Consider the following 15270-nt stretch of genomic DNA (forward strand, 5'->3'; position numbering starts at 1 on the left):
TGAGTTCAATCCCCGGCAAGGGAGCTAACCCACATGGGATAGTGGACATCTCTTGTTTCACTCACAGCTCCCCTTAGTAGTGTATTTCATTAAATCTACCTGTTCTGCCCCCCTACTCTAGTGAATCCTCTCACCATCCCCCCCCACACCTGTGGCCTGAACCCCAGTTCTTCTATGCAAAAAAAAAAATCTCATCCGTGAGATGTGATTTTACCCATTTCTGCTTTGCAAGGGAGATTATATTTAAAGTTGCAATAGATATAATATTCTGTGATGCAAAGATGTCCCCAGGTACCAAAAGCTATAAATTAAGATTTTATAATATCTTGGAAGGTGAGGGAAAGTATCTATTTTGTCTAAACACTCAGAAAAGAAAAGAGAAACAAACTTTGTATATACAGTAAGATGAGCTATGCTCCTGTATTTGGAATTCAGGAAATGGTTCTATAAGAGACTGACCAAAAAAATTTACTTCCAGTTTATTAGGACTATAAGAGCAAAAATGGTTTGTATTTTGGTATGAAAAAAAAAAACAACAAAAAATCACTTGGATTTAAAATATCCAAATGTGGGGGGGGGACCCTCCCTAGTAGTGATGAGGGTTAAGATATAGCACTGGGCCCTCTCTGGCGGTGCATTGGGTTAGGACACAGCAGTGCAAGTTCTTCAGGGCCAGCTGGATCCCTGCCCCGGAGGTGAACCACAGGGAACAGCAGCCCTCTCCTCTCTCACCCACTGCTCCCCTCAGCAGTGTACTTCGTCCATCTGCCTGTTCTGCTCCCCACTCTGTCTCTGGTGAAGCCTCTCACCGCCCCTGAGCCTCTTGCCTGTACCCCAGTTCTGTATCACAAATAAATAAATCTTTAAAAAAAAAAAAAAGATGCAGCACTATGAAGCTGTCTGCAGCCACCGCAGCATGAGTTCAGTCCCTAGTCAGGGAGGTGACCGCATGGCACAGCAGACCTCTCCTGTCTCACCCGCTGCTCCCTTCAGCAGTGTATTTCAGTAGATCTACCTGTTCTGCTCCCCACTCTGTCTCTGGTGAATCCTTCTCCCTCCTCCAATACACACCTCTGGCCTACACCCTAGCTCTTGTATGCATAAATAAATAAACCTTTTTAAAAATCCAAATACAAAATAAAAATACACCAAAAAACCTTCACTTTAGAAGAACACCTTACTTTCAAACCAAAGGTCAGTGTATTATTAACCACTCTTATGAGTTGCAAAAATGGCAAAAAAGAAATGAATTGGCTTAAATCTCCTCATCTTACTATTTTCTCTCTTCTGATAGCAAGGTAACCATTTTTTTTGAAGATTAGTTTTATTTATGCATATAAGAACTGGAGTACAGGCCAGAGGTGCAGGCATAGTGGAGGATTCACCAGAGACAGAATAGGGAGCAGAACAAGCATATTGACTGAAATACTCTGCTGAGGGGAGCTGCAGGTGAGACAGGAGAGGTCTGCTGCACCCTGTGGGTCAGCTCCCTGGCCGGGGATGGAACTTGTGCTGCAGTGCTTGTAGATAGCTTCATTTACTACACTTTAACCCGGTGAGCCACCAGGGAGGGCCCTCAAGTTAACAGTTCTACACATCTACCATGTACTGAAAACTTCTATTTCTCCCATCTAATACTCAGACCACGATCCACTTTGCCAGCTAGTTCTAGTTTAAATTCACAGCCACACATTTCCACAGGCGTCTCAACGCTGCCAAGCAACCCAGTTACTCTTCCTGGTATGTTCTCTCCCATGCTCCAAAGCAACTATTTCGTACATTTTCTGCTTTCATCAAATCTCCCACATCTTCCTTTACTTCCTCAGTCCTGCCTCCTTCTCCTTTTTCTTCCAGGAACTCAGTCCGTTCTATTTTTTATAGTGCACTGTCATACCAAACTTTTCCCTCTGCCTTAGGACTTTTGAAATTCCCCTTCCTTCTAATTGGAATGGTCTACACCCTGCTCTTCAAAGTACTAGTTTTCTCTTGTTTTTCTTGTGTCTGCCTCAGTTTAAATAACAAACCTCAGAAAGGCTTTCTCTGTAGATGTTCCCACATAGTTATTCTTGTGAGCAAGCATTTATCTTTTTTAAAAGCCTTATTTAGGCAGGCAAGAGCTGGGTATGCGTAAATACCCAGCACAGGATAGGGGGTTAGTAGTGGTGAGAGATTAATCAGAGACAGAGTGGGGAGCAGAACATCCAGATCCACTGAAATACAGTGCTGAGGGAAGCAGCAGGTGAGACAGGAGAGGTCTGCTGAGTCATGTGTGTCACCCCCCAGGCTGGGTATTAAACTCGTATTGCAGTGGCTGCCCTTAGCTTGATAGCTCTGGCCTTTAACCCCTGTGCCAGGAGGGAAGCCCACAGCATTTATCTTGATGATCTTCCAAACATGTATCTCCATCTGATACTGTCTAGAGTGTTATTTCTCCCTTATCTCCACGAAAATAGCTTCATGACAGTAGGGCCTTACCCATTTGGTTTACTTCTATTTTCTCAACATCCATATCTTAAATTGTTATGTGATAAATACTAAAAATGAATATTTGTTAAATAAATTATCCCAGTTAAAATATTTTTTTTACTCTGCTGAAGGATTTTCAGTGTCTTGATGGTGGGGTGGTATGGTGTGGTCCTACACCTCTAAATCATACACAGTGTTGTAAACCATTGTTACCTCAATTAAAAAAAAGTGGGGGTGGGGAGAATGAGCGTCTTTGGTAGCGCAGGAGTCAAAGTCTCAGTGCTATGAAGCTATTGCCAGCACCTGCAGCATGAGTTTGATCCCCTGGCAGAGAGGTGACCCACATGGCTCAGCAGACCTCTCCTGTCCAGCCCACTGCTCCCCTCAGCAGTGTGTTTCAGCAGGTCCACCTGTTCTCCCCACTCTGTCTCTGGTGAATCCTCTCACCCCACCCCTGCTCCACATCTCTAGCCTACACTCTAGTTTTTATGCATAAATAAAAATAAGTCTTCTTTTAAAAGGAAAAAAAAATGATTGAAGTAACATTACATTATAATGTTAGATAAGTTTCAGGGGTGCACCACTATAAAACAAAACCTCTGTATACTACATTACCAATCGGGGCATATTGAGGAGACTGAACATTAGAAAATCTGAATAAGTTGCTTAAATTCACTCTGATAGTGGGTGACACAGTTGACAATTGAATCTAATTCTTTTTAGATCTAGGCTATATACCCCTCTGTTTCAAAAATCTCTTGCTGAGGCCAACATTAAAAAAAAAATAGTTCGCCCTTGGGAGCATTTGTGAATGTGGAAAGCATTTAAGACAACTTCAGAATGAATAGCGAAATTCCTCAGGCAGAAAACCAAGGAGATACTGAGGACATCTGCTTGGACAAAGCTCTTGGTAACTAGGAAGCAGCAAAGACTGGCTACTCCCAGCCTGCGCCTGGCTGGTCTCCAGCTCCACTGCCTGCCTTCCTGCCTCCTGCACCTCTAAGCCTCTGACCACCTGCAGTACTGTACAGATTATGCTCTGGTTTTGCATTCATGCCCATGGAGGGAGCTTGCTCGTGCCTATCACAGTATCCATATTCATGCTTTAGAGTACCTGGAATAAGGTATTTTGCATGGGGGGCTAACAGTGCTACCCCTGTCTTTAAACCTCAGCCTTAATTCTCAGAGAAGTTGCCTTTTTAGTTCTTTGCAGAACATGAAAACCTGTGCTGACACTTTGGACTGACAAAGAGGAAGGAGAGTAAAGCAGGAATCTTGGCTTCATCAGCATTCAGGGAATCTTCTTTAGAATCTAAGATCCAGACAGGGTATATTAGCATTTAGTGAATGTTTATTTAGTACCTGACATTCTAAGCTCTCTGTGTATATTTATCTTTACAATAACCTTATGCAATACTGACCCTGACAGTATTATGCTCATTTTCACATGGGTAAATGAAGGCCCAAGGATTTTTAAAAACTTGTTTCACACTATTATGGAGTACAACGATTAATCCACTTAATCTGACGCTGGAATAGAGGACCTTGACTATCTGGCCCTCTTATTATTTTCTGTTGTGTGTGTATTTTTGTTTTTTGTTTTCTGCTATGGTGGTTTGTGAAATCTATGGACTGGCTGTGAAGTCTTTTCAGAATGTCTTTACATATGTAAATAAAATATATAGCATTATCAACAAAGTCAATTATGTTGAAATGCAGTGAAACCACCAGAAAAACAAATTTGTGATGAATGCGCTTCATTATTAATGTATCAAATAACAAGATCTAGTGACAAATCTAATAATTTTGAAATTGTAAAGTTGTGATAAATGCACAAATATTTCCAGTTATCTTAACTGTAATGTAATATGAAAATATTTGTGATTTCTTTGGTGACAAATTATATTTGATAAATCAAGGTTAGTGGAAGTAAAAATGTAGTTTTTTTTTTTTTGTCTAAATAGAAGTGGGGCCCTCCTTGGCGGTACAAGTAGCACAGCACTATGAAGCTAGCTGCAGCCACTTCAGCACCGGTTTGATCCCCAGCCAAGGAGGTGACCCACAGGGTGCAGCAGACCTTTCCTGTCTGGCTTGCTGCTCCCCTCAGCAGTGTGTTTCAGTCAATCTGCCTGTTTTGCTCCCTCACTCTGTCTTTGGTGGATCCTCTCACCCTCCTGCACCTCTGGCCTGTACCCCAGTTCTTGTTTGCATTAATAAAATAAATAAATAAAACATTTCTTGAGAAGTTTCTTAAATCTTCATAGCTCAATGTAAATTGTCAGGTACATAATAGATATTCAATAGTCAATTCTTTTCCTTTCCTCTAGGCTTCTGTTGATCTGGCCACCAAAGAAGTTAAATCATGTTGCATAGTAGAGAAATGATAAAAGTAAGGTATTTACTAGTTCTGAGGGAAGGAAGAAGGATTGAAAAATCTATTTTTTTTTTTATGTTCAAAGGTTTATTTTATTTATGCATGCATGCAAGAACTGGAGTGTAGGACAGAGGTGCATGAGGTAGGGGTGGGGAGCAGAAGAGATGCTGAAATACACTGCTGAGGGGAACAGCAGGTGGGACAGGAGAGGTCTTCTGTGCCATGTGGATCACCCCCCTGGCTGGGGATCGAACTTGTGCTTAAGTGGCTGTGGCAAGCATCATAGTGGTGCCTTCAACCCAATGCACGAGCACAGAGAGCACCCCCCCCTTTTTTTTTTTTTTTAGGAAAACAGAACAGGTGGATATACTGAGATATACTGCTGACAGGTGAGGTCTGCTGCCCCACATGGGTCAGTTCCCTGGCAGAGAATCAAACTCATGCCAAAGCATGAATTGATGATAGCCTGATAGTGCTGAGTTTTTAAGCCCTGTGCCAGCAGAGAGACCCCCATCTGGCATCTTTTGAAGGACAAACTTAAATAGGGTGGGAGTAGACAGAACATTTAGGGAACTCTACAATCAGAGTGGAAATTATAGGAAATATGCAAACCAGTATAACACATTGCATTCATAGACACTGGAATAAAAATACTCCCTAGGGAATTATAATTTAACAATAAACTATCCAGACCTGTGGAGGATTGAAAAAGTAGGAGAAACAATACCACATTCCCTATCTTGAAATTAAAATCTGCGGATGAAGTTCCTGAAATGCAAAGTAAGGATGATGGGAATATCTGGCCTAGCAAGATTTAAGGAGGAGTTAGAGCCCCCAGACACTCAGGTCCAGGCACCAGGCTGGGTGACAAACCTCCATTCTGATTGGCCTTTTGTGTATTGAGGTGGCACATACCATGAGATGTATGGCATAGGGCTATGAGTTACTAATGAAACTGGTGAAAATGTATCCATATCAATTGTTGATACTTTGTTGGTCAATGAAAATACCTGGAAATGTCTAGAAGACCTTTCAAACGCCGTTAAGAGTTTGTTTGGGTCCTCACTGGTGCACAATGTATTAGGACTTTACAGCACTGCTAGGTAGCTGCAGCTGCTTCAGTGTGAGTTCAATACCCGCCCGCCCTGAAGGTAATCTATATGGCACCGCCAACCTCAGTTGACCCTCGCGCTGTTCTCCTCAGCTGTGTACTTCGTTGATCTGCCTATTCTGTACTCCAATCTTGTTTCTCATGAATCCTCTCACCGCTCCTGCACCCCACCTATTCTGCACCCCAATCTTGTTTCTCATGAATCCTCTCACCTCCTCTGGTCTGTACTTTCGTTCTGTGTGCATAAATAAATAAATCTTCAAAAATTTTTTGTTTTGGGGGAATGTAACAGACTCCTTTAAAAAATGGAGAAGTTATGAATCCTCAAAAAATGCACATATAATGCACAAATTATTACCCATAATTAGATGCTCCATGAATTTCTAAAACTCATCCATGGACTCCAGTTAAATATTGCTCTCAATTCTTTCCTCCCGAGGTAGCACAATCCTCCCTTTTATTTTAGAATATTTTAAGTTTAGTACACTGGAAACAGTTACTGGAAGCAGGTGGACTCAGCAGATTTGGAAGCGTTAGTACACACCCCCTTGACTTTGGAAAGTAAAGACACTGATAGTGCGACAGCAGATGCCGCATTCTGCACCTCTTGGAAGGTCCAGATAGACACTACAAATAATGATTTCTGACCACAGACAGGTGAGTTATTCAGCAAGTATTTACTGGGTGTCTGATATATACAGGCAGTGTGCCAGAGACTGAGCTCACCAACATAAAAAGACACCATTTCTTTTTTTGGTGAGATGATTTACATGCAAAAGTTTCATCTATAACACGTGACTGTCGTTAGTGGTGGCCCTGCAAAATAGTCATCTGAAATGCATTCCGAGGAGAAGAAAAGGGATCTTGACTGGCAATTTGATTTCTGGTTTCTTCGCATTCTAGATTGGTGAGTTTGTAAATCATTCTCAAATTGTCTCCTCTATAGACTGGGGTTAACAAGTTGACGAGAGAATTGTTGTAAAACTTCCCAAAAGATAACCTGTCAAAAAGAACATGGACGAATGAAAAAAACATAAATACGAGGCTCGTTGAGAGTGATAGTTGAGACGGTGTCCCCTTGACGGAGAAGCCTGGCTCCTCCAAGCCTCTACAGCCACCCCGGCGCCTGGCCGCGATCAGAATTCGCTCAATAAGCCTTCCGGGACGGATCAAGTTCCGCTTCCGCAAGCAGATTCTTCACTGTAGGCGCGAGCGCCGGCCGCCCGTCGCAGGCCGAGCGTCCGACCGCCCTCACGCGCATGCTCCTGAGGAGAGGCGGGGAGCGGAAGGGCGGGGGCGTGGCGAGGCGCCGCCGAACCGCCGACTCGCTCTCCCCGCAGCCCTGCGCGGGAGGCGGGGGCGCGCGCTCGTTCGTGCGCCGGCTGCGTACAGTAGTGACGGCCGCGCGGGAGCGGTCACATGACCGTAGCGGCTGCCTGTACAGTAAGGACCCAATATGGCAGCGGCGGTAGCAGTGGCAACGGCAGCAGGAGAACCGGCCGCCCCATAGACCCCCCCGCGCACCCTCCCCCGCCGCTTCCTCTGCTTGGGTGCTTCTCGGCCTGACTTCCCCTTTCTCCCACCTTTCCCGGCACCGCGGGAAAAGCAGCGCAGGGCAGAGCAGGCAGGGAGGACGGCCGGAGCCCGGACACGGGAGCCTCCCAGTCAGTTCAAGACCCGACATGAGGGAAAAGGGCCGTAGGAAGAAGGGCAGGACCTGGGCGGAGGCCGCCAAGACGGTAAGCAGGAGGGAGCGAACGGGAAGGCCGGGACGATTTCGTCCTTTCGCCTCCCGCCGGCCGCAGGGGAGGGGAGGTCACTGGCCCTGCGACCGGCTGAGGGAGCACAAAACCGCGCGGAGAGGGCGGCGGTTAGTGTCGAGGTTGTGATCCCGGTGGGAATGGAGGCGCTCAGCGGAAGAGGGGCGCCGCGGGACTGGGGCTTCTCCCTGCGTCTGCAGCTAGTCCTCTTGATGGCTGGAGGCTGCCTCTCTGGGTCAGTTTTCTCTCACCCCCAACTCTGTGGCAGCCCTCGCCCCGGCATGGGGAAGTCTGTTGTGCTTACACAGTAAACCGGTTCTTCTCCCTGTGCGGCCAAAGAGCCCCCATTGGATGCAGATGTGCGTGCACCCAGCCCCGGAAAGAAGAGGGGAGCGCTGGCGCTTGGTAGAATTTACCCGCGATCGCAGACGTGCCGCCTGACCCCAGGCCCCCCACTCTCCTGGGCTCGCAGATCCGACTTGAGGTCACGAGGCTCTTGTTTTTGTTTGCTGTTGGAGCTGAAAGTGCAGGAGGTGTTTAGAAACGAAGTAACAGGTGGGACTTGTAGAATTTTTTTTTCTGTTTCCGTAGAGACCTACTCTGAACTAGGCAGCAATGCATGGTGGGACGTGTAGTTTACCCGGCCCTCACTTTTCCGTAGCTAGTGGTGATGGCCTCACGAACTTGTAATTAGTGGGTAAAACCATTTTTCTTCCCCCCCCCCTCTAATTTGTTTAGCCAAGTTTGGAGATAGGTTTTTCAGAAGTACCCTATAGAGTTTGTGAGACCGCTGTGTTTTATGAAAAAACTTAAAAGCGTGATGTAAGTAGAAATGAAACCGTGGGAGAGAGTGAAGTTCCTTCCATCGTTGAGGGTGTGCAGAAAACTATTGAGATTATACATCAGTATTTCAATGTTGGTAGGTGTGGAGGCATTACCTTTAGTGGTGCATCATGTTAGTGTACAGCGCGGAGAATCCTTCCAAATGGACCTTTATTAGGTGTCTCATGGCTTATTTTGAATTGAGATTTTTCACAATATAAAAATAATAGATGTTCATGCAGGAAAAATTTGGAAAGGTATGGAAACACATAAAATAGAAAATAAAAATGCATTTCAATCCTCAGACCTCTGTATCTGTTAACATTTTGGTAGATTGCTATCTAATCTTTATTTCCCTAAGTCTGGGTCCTGCTGTTTATGCAATCGCTGCATTTGTTTTGTAGACCCTGTGCTTTATTTTGTAAACTTTATGCCAGTAGGGGGTTGATGAGTTGTATTTGTTTTAGTTGAAAATGGGAAAAAGTTGGTGAATAAATAAAAGCACATTTTATTTGAGTTTCACCTACTGGTTGTTTCTCTCTTAAAAGATAAAACGTTAGAAATAATTATTTTTTGTGGTGATTACTTTAGACTACTTGCTTGTACTTGATGAATGTCTCTTTTACTAAAAGATGCTTAGTAAATTTTAATTATAGGCAGGCAGACCCTAGCCCTAATTATGTTAATTTAAAATCTCTAGAGACTTAGAATACTATTGGAATTACCTGTTTGGATAAAATGGTCTGTTCCTTAGGAGGCAGTGACAAATGGGGAAGATTTGTTTGCATCCACTGTGGTAAATTAGTGTGTTTGCTCATTTGAAATTGACATTTCATGCCCTATGTGAAAAATAGTATTTAGAAGCTGGCGAGGCTAGTTGGATTATTTTGAGTGAGTTCCTTAAGAGAGGAATACATTGGTGACTTATAAAAACCTTGATTCTGGCAAATGTATAAGACCTCTTCAGTAAAGTGAATTTTAGAGAGACTAGTGATGCTAAACTTTTTTTTTTCCTAGTAGCTGACATCTAGAAATCAACCTACTTTTTGAGTTTGTTTCATCATTTAAAAACCAAGGAATTAAACTAAATTTAAGTGTTCAAAAGAATTCTGTTTATAGGAAGACATGGAAGTAAATGGAGGAGGAATAGACAAAAGTAAATCTTTAGTATTTCATACTGCAAAGTAGTATAAGAAAATTAGTGATGTGACAGATGGAAATAACTGACCTAATTAAGGAATGTACATAAAAGAGGAGTAAGAGAAGAGGCTGTAAAGCCGCAGTTTATTTCCTAGACCTTAAGGTCAGATGTCTATGAATAGAGTTTCAGCAGGGAAATAAAAGTATTTATTTTAAAACTTATTTACAGTCAAAATCTACTTATTTTATTGTGTTCTTGATACTTGTAGCGCTGTCCTGTTTTAGAGATCACTGTTAAAATGAAGATTGCATTCCTGACCAATCATATAGCAAAAATAAGTAAAACTATATATATGAAATATGTGTGACTGTCTGAAAGCTACACAGATTGAAGTAAGGTTGGCATGGACAATGAAAGCAAAATAAGGTTTGTAATTATTATATGATAGAAAATTATGCCAAGGGGTTGGATAATTGTAGAATGCAGACTGGTCTAATAACTGAGGACACCAGAGAGAGGGAAAATTGAGTTGAGATTTACTAGAACTATAGTGGACTGGGTCTCTACTGACCTTCTATTAGACCTATGTAAGTACATTAGTCATAAAAAGTATTATGCAAGTATTTAGTTAACAGTCTCACATGTTTTAAAATTTAAGACTAGGTGATAGTGGTAATAAAATGATTTGGATATCTGTGGTATAGTTTGGTGCAGTTTAAATTTTTTTTTTTTTTTTACAGATTTATTATTTAGGGTCTCTCTGATGAAACAAGTGGTTAAGTCTCAGCCCCATCAGGCTATCACCAATCACTGAAGCACCACTTTGATCTCCAGCCAGGCAGCTGACTCACATGGCACAGCAGACTTCAGACCTTTCCTGTCTCACCACTGCTCCCCTCAGCGGTGTATTTCAGTTAATCCACCTGTTCTGCTCCCCACTCTGTCTGGTGAATCTTTTTCACCTTCATCCCCTCTCCCCCCTCACACCTCTGGCCTATACCCCAGCTCTTTTATGCACAAATATTTTTTTTTTAAATAATATAACAGTTTTATTTTTTTAAAAAAGATTTCTTCATACAAGAGCTGGGGTATAGAGAACTATGTTCAAAGTTAGACCCATTCTTTAGAAAAAGGGGGAAAAAAGATATTGTATAATTTAAATATTTGATAACATCCCTGAGGAATTTAGCCTTTTTTTTTTTAATAAGCAGAACTTTTGAAATAGTATAATCTTGTTGCTTCTGTTTTCCTTTCCATTTTTCTCTGATCTAGGATGAGAAAGGGAAAAACTGTCCCCAAAGTATGTTTGTATGTCATTTAACTTTAGGAAATATGATGGGAGTTAAAGTTTCCATTACAGGGATAATACAGGCTAATTATTTTCTTTTTAAAGATTTATTTATTTATGGATCCAAGAACTGGGGTGTAGGCCAGAAGTATAGGGGGTGAATGGGCTCATCAGAGACAGAGTGGGGAACAGAATAGGCAAACTGACTGAAATACACTGCTAAGGGGAGCAGTGGGTGAGAGAGGAGAGGTCTGCTGCACACTGTGTGTGTGGGGGGGGGGGGGGGGGGGGGGGGGAGAAGATGGAATTCTGTGGATAGCTCCACAGTGCTGAAACTTAGCCTTTGCCCACCAGGGAGGGGCCTCTGCTAATTATTTTTATATAGGAAGTGTAGCAAATGGAATGTAATTACTTAGAAATCTAATTATAAAAATGCATCATGATTAGAAAAATGTTTAGAAAGATCATTTAAAGATACATATGGGCCTCCCTGGTGGGGTAGGAGTTAAGTCTCAGCATTATCATCTTTACAGCTTGAGTTTGCTCCCCAGCCAGGGAGCTGACCCACATGGCACAGCAGACCTCTCCTGTCTTGCCCACTGCGCTCCTCAGCATTTTATTTCAGTAGCTCTACCTGTTCAGCACCCTACACTGTTTCTGGTGAATTCTCTCACCCCCTGCTCCTCTGGCCTACACCCAGTTTTTTGTATGCATAAGTAAGTAAAAAATTAAAAAAAAAAAAAAACTAGTTATAAAATAGCGATAGTAATAAAGTTTTCAGTACCTCTCTATTTATTTTGATTGTGAGTAGGTTTATTTTTATTCCTTAAAAATAAGGTTGGGGACCTTCCTGGTGGTGCAGCAGGTTAGGATGCAGCACTGCAAGCTAGCAGCTGCCGCTTCAATGTGAGTTCGATCCCCGGCCCTGGAGATGACCCACATGGTGCAGCAGACTTCTTCTGTCTCTCCCACTGCTCCCATCAACAGTGTGCTTTGTTGATCAGAGTGTTCCCCACTCTGTTTCTGGTGAATCCTTTCACTGCCCCTGTACCTCTGGCCTCTACCCCAGTTCTGTATGCATAAATAAAGAAATCATAAACCTTTGAAAAAAAAAAAAAAAAGCCTAAGAGGGCCCTTCCTGGTGGCACAGTGGGTTAAAGTGCCGCACTATGAAGCAGTCCAAAGCCACTGCAGCATGAATTTGATTCCCCCACCAGGGAGGTGACCCACATGGCGTGGCAGACCTCTCTTGACCCTCCTGCTGCTCCCCTCAGCAGGGTACTTCACTTGATCTGCTTTTTCTGCTCCCCACTCTCTCTGATGAATCCTCTATCCTCCCTACCCCCCTGTACCTCTGGCTTGTACCCCAGTTCTTATATGCATAAATAAATCTTTAAAAAAAAAAAAAAGGTTAAGAGTCTGACTAGGCCTGGTTATGTCCCCTTTGATTTATGTTGATCATGCCAGAGTCCTTTCAAACCTATATTTGGGTTGTACTTGAAGCGGTATTAGAAGGCCTAGGAGAGCTTGTGCACTTAGAAAAATATTCAACAAATATATTGTTTTTGTAATATGCATAATGTAGGAAGTAAAATTGGCAAATTCTTCTAAGAATTGTAGGATACCTAAAAGTGAGAAAACATTGCAAAGGGCCCTAGATTAAAAAGTGAGAAACTGCTTTGATTCATATTTTCAGATTAAAACACTTTATTTTCCATTTCAGCTTTTTGAGGTATAACTGACATAAAATTATAATATATTTGACACACTTATGAAATTCCTATCTAAGTCTGTGCTAAGGGATTTGATAATATTGAATAAAGTTCCCTTGCTTTGCTTGAATTTTGCATTACTATTAATTCATTTTTCTTTTGTGTTAATGTTCTTTTCTCGAAAGTTCACAGCTTGGAGCCTCCCTGGTGGCCCAAGGGGTTAAGTCTCAGCTATTTGGAGCTATTTGTTACCAGCCATTGCCCACCACTGCAGCAGGAGTTCAGTCCCTGGCCAGGAGCTGACCCACATGGTGCAGCAGACCTCTCTCATCTTGCCTGCTGCTGCCCTCAGCAGTGTATTTCAGTACATCTGCCTGCTCTGCTCCCCACTCTGTCTCTGGTGAATTCTCTAAACCATCCCCCCGCCCCCAACCCTCTGGCCTATACCCTAGTTCTTGTATGCATAAATAAATAAATAAAATCTTAAAAAAACAAAAGCCAAGGGGCCCTCCCTGGTGGCGCAGCGGGTTAAAGCACTGCACTGAGAAACTAAAGCCACTTCCGCATGAGTTCGATTCCCGCCTGCCCTGGAGGTGACCACATGGCGTGGCAGACCTCTCCTGACCCGCCCGCTGCTCCCCTCAGCAGTGTACTTTATAGATCTGCCTGTTCTGCTTCCCGCTCTGTCTCTGGTGAATCCTCTCACCATCCCTGCACTTCTGGACAATAACCCAGAAAAAAAAAAAAAAACAAAAGCCAAAAAGAAAGTTTGCAGCCTTCTAACTTGTTGAAGATTTTTTAACACATTAAGTTAGAAATTTCTAATGAAAGGTGGTGCTGTTCTTATAGCTCTTAGAATTTGACATGATCTGAGAGCATAACAGATTTATAGAGGTTTTTGCTGTTTCCTTATCCACAGAATTAGTCTACTTTTAGATTGTAATTTTGCTCTTGGTGAAAGGTCATTATGTTTTCACTACAAAAGTTGCTGGAAAGATGCCAGCTTGGGGAAGATGTTAAGTTCAGGGGCCTGTAAAGTTGGTTAAAACCTGCTGACTTTGTCCTTTTTATTTATTAAAGATTTATTTACTTATGCATACAAGAACTGGGGTGCAAGCCAGAGGTACGTGTGTGTGGGAGGGTGAGTGGATTCACCAGAGACAAAGTGGGGAGCAGAACAGGCAGTTGTACTGAAAAACACTGCTGAGGGGAGCAGTGGGCTGGTCTGGAGAGGTCTGCTGCACCATATATGGGTCACCTCCCTGGACTGGGATGGAACTTGTACTGCAGTGGCTGCAGATAGCTTCATTGTGCTGTGCTTTAACCCCTTGTGCCGCCAGGGAAGGCCCTTTGTCCTTTTTATAGGGGGCCCCTCTTTGTTCTTCTAGTTCTTTTTCCTTTCCATATGTCATAGAGACTTCTGGTATATTATTGTTTAACTTAGTATTGGTAGTAAAGGTTGGCTTAGCATGTTTTTAGTGCTGTTTTAAAAGATTATTGAATATTATAAATTTTAGAACTCTTGTTAATAGGACTTAGAACAATTGTATTTGTTGTGGGTCACCTCCCTGGCCAGGGTTAGAACTCATGCTGCAGTGGCTGCAGATAGATTCTTAGTGGTGCAGTTAACCCCTGCCCCATCAGGGAGGCCCTACAACTTGCTTGCTTTAGGAATGTCTTAGCCACTTTCTAATATCATTACTTACATGGCGTCCTCTTTTTTTTTTTTTAATAGATTTATTTATTTATGCATACAGAACTGGGGTAGAGGCCAGAGTTGCAGGGGCGGTGAGATGATTCACCAGAAACAGAGTAGGGAGAAGAACAGGCAGACTGACAAAGTACACTGCTGAGGGGAGCAGTGGCCGGACAGGAGAGGAGAGATATGCTGCACCATGTGGGTCACCTCCCTGCCTGGGGAGTGAACTCATGCTGAAGCTGCTGCAGCTTGCTTTGTAGTATTACACTTTGAACCTGTTGTACCATCAAGGAGGGCCCACCTTTATCCTTTTGTTTTGTTTTGTTTTGTTTAGTTTTACATATTTTTGTGCATTTTTCCATCTCAGTTGCAATCCCCTTGGGTTTCCCATCACCAAATCACCCAAGTGGCATCACCATAGTCCAGTGCATTTCCCTCCCCCCACTGTTTTTGATCTCATTTCCCACTCTACCCCGACAAAATGTCTCTGGTGTATAGCTGTTCATCATTATCATTATTTTCTCACTTGTTCTGTTATATTCCTGCTATGAGAGAAACCATCTGGCATTTTTCCTTTTCTTTCTGGCTTATTTTCACTAAGCATGATCTTTTCCAGCTCCATCCATGTTGCTGCAAAAGATCTATGTTTCTCTTTTTTTGTTGCTGAGTAATATTCTATTGTATATGCGTACCACACTTTTTTAATCCAGTCATCCATTTTTGAGCATTTGGGCTATTTCCATGTCTTTCCAATTGTGAATAAACATGGGGTACAGGTATCTTTTTGAATCAGTGTTTTTGTGTCTTTTGGGTAGATAACCTAAGAGTGGGATTGCTGGGTCGTAGGGAAGCTCCATGTTTAGCAGTTTGAGGAACCTCCAAACAGTTTTCCATAGT

The 15270-nt window shown here is 42.8% G+C and overlaps 1 protein-coding gene across 1 annotated transcript in view; it reads left to right on the forward strand.

Annotated features, from left to right (window-relative positions):
• Positions 1 to 7484: 7484 nt before the first annotated feature.
• The window catches only part of ASXL2 (additional sex combs like transcriptional regulator 2), an 80839-nt gene continuing 73053 nt past the window's right edge, over positions 7485 to 15270 (forward strand). Inside the window, exon 1 of the mRNA XM_012727612.1 lies at positions 7485 to 7690. Within this exon, the coding sequence (XP_012583066.1) occupies positions 7634 to 7690 (57 nt within the window). The 5' untranslated portion in view covers positions 7485 to 7633. The remainder of the gene's footprint in view (positions 7691 to 15270) is intronic.

The sequence above is a fragment of the Condylura cristata genome, unplaced genomic scaffold (genome assembly GCF_000260355.1).
Source record: "Condylura cristata isolate star-nosed mole 26May11 unplaced genomic scaffold, ConCri1.0 scaffold00020, whole genome shotgun sequence".
NCBI classification, from domain to species: domain Eukaryota; kingdom Metazoa; phylum Chordata; class Mammalia; order Eulipotyphla; family Talpidae; genus Condylura; species Condylura cristata.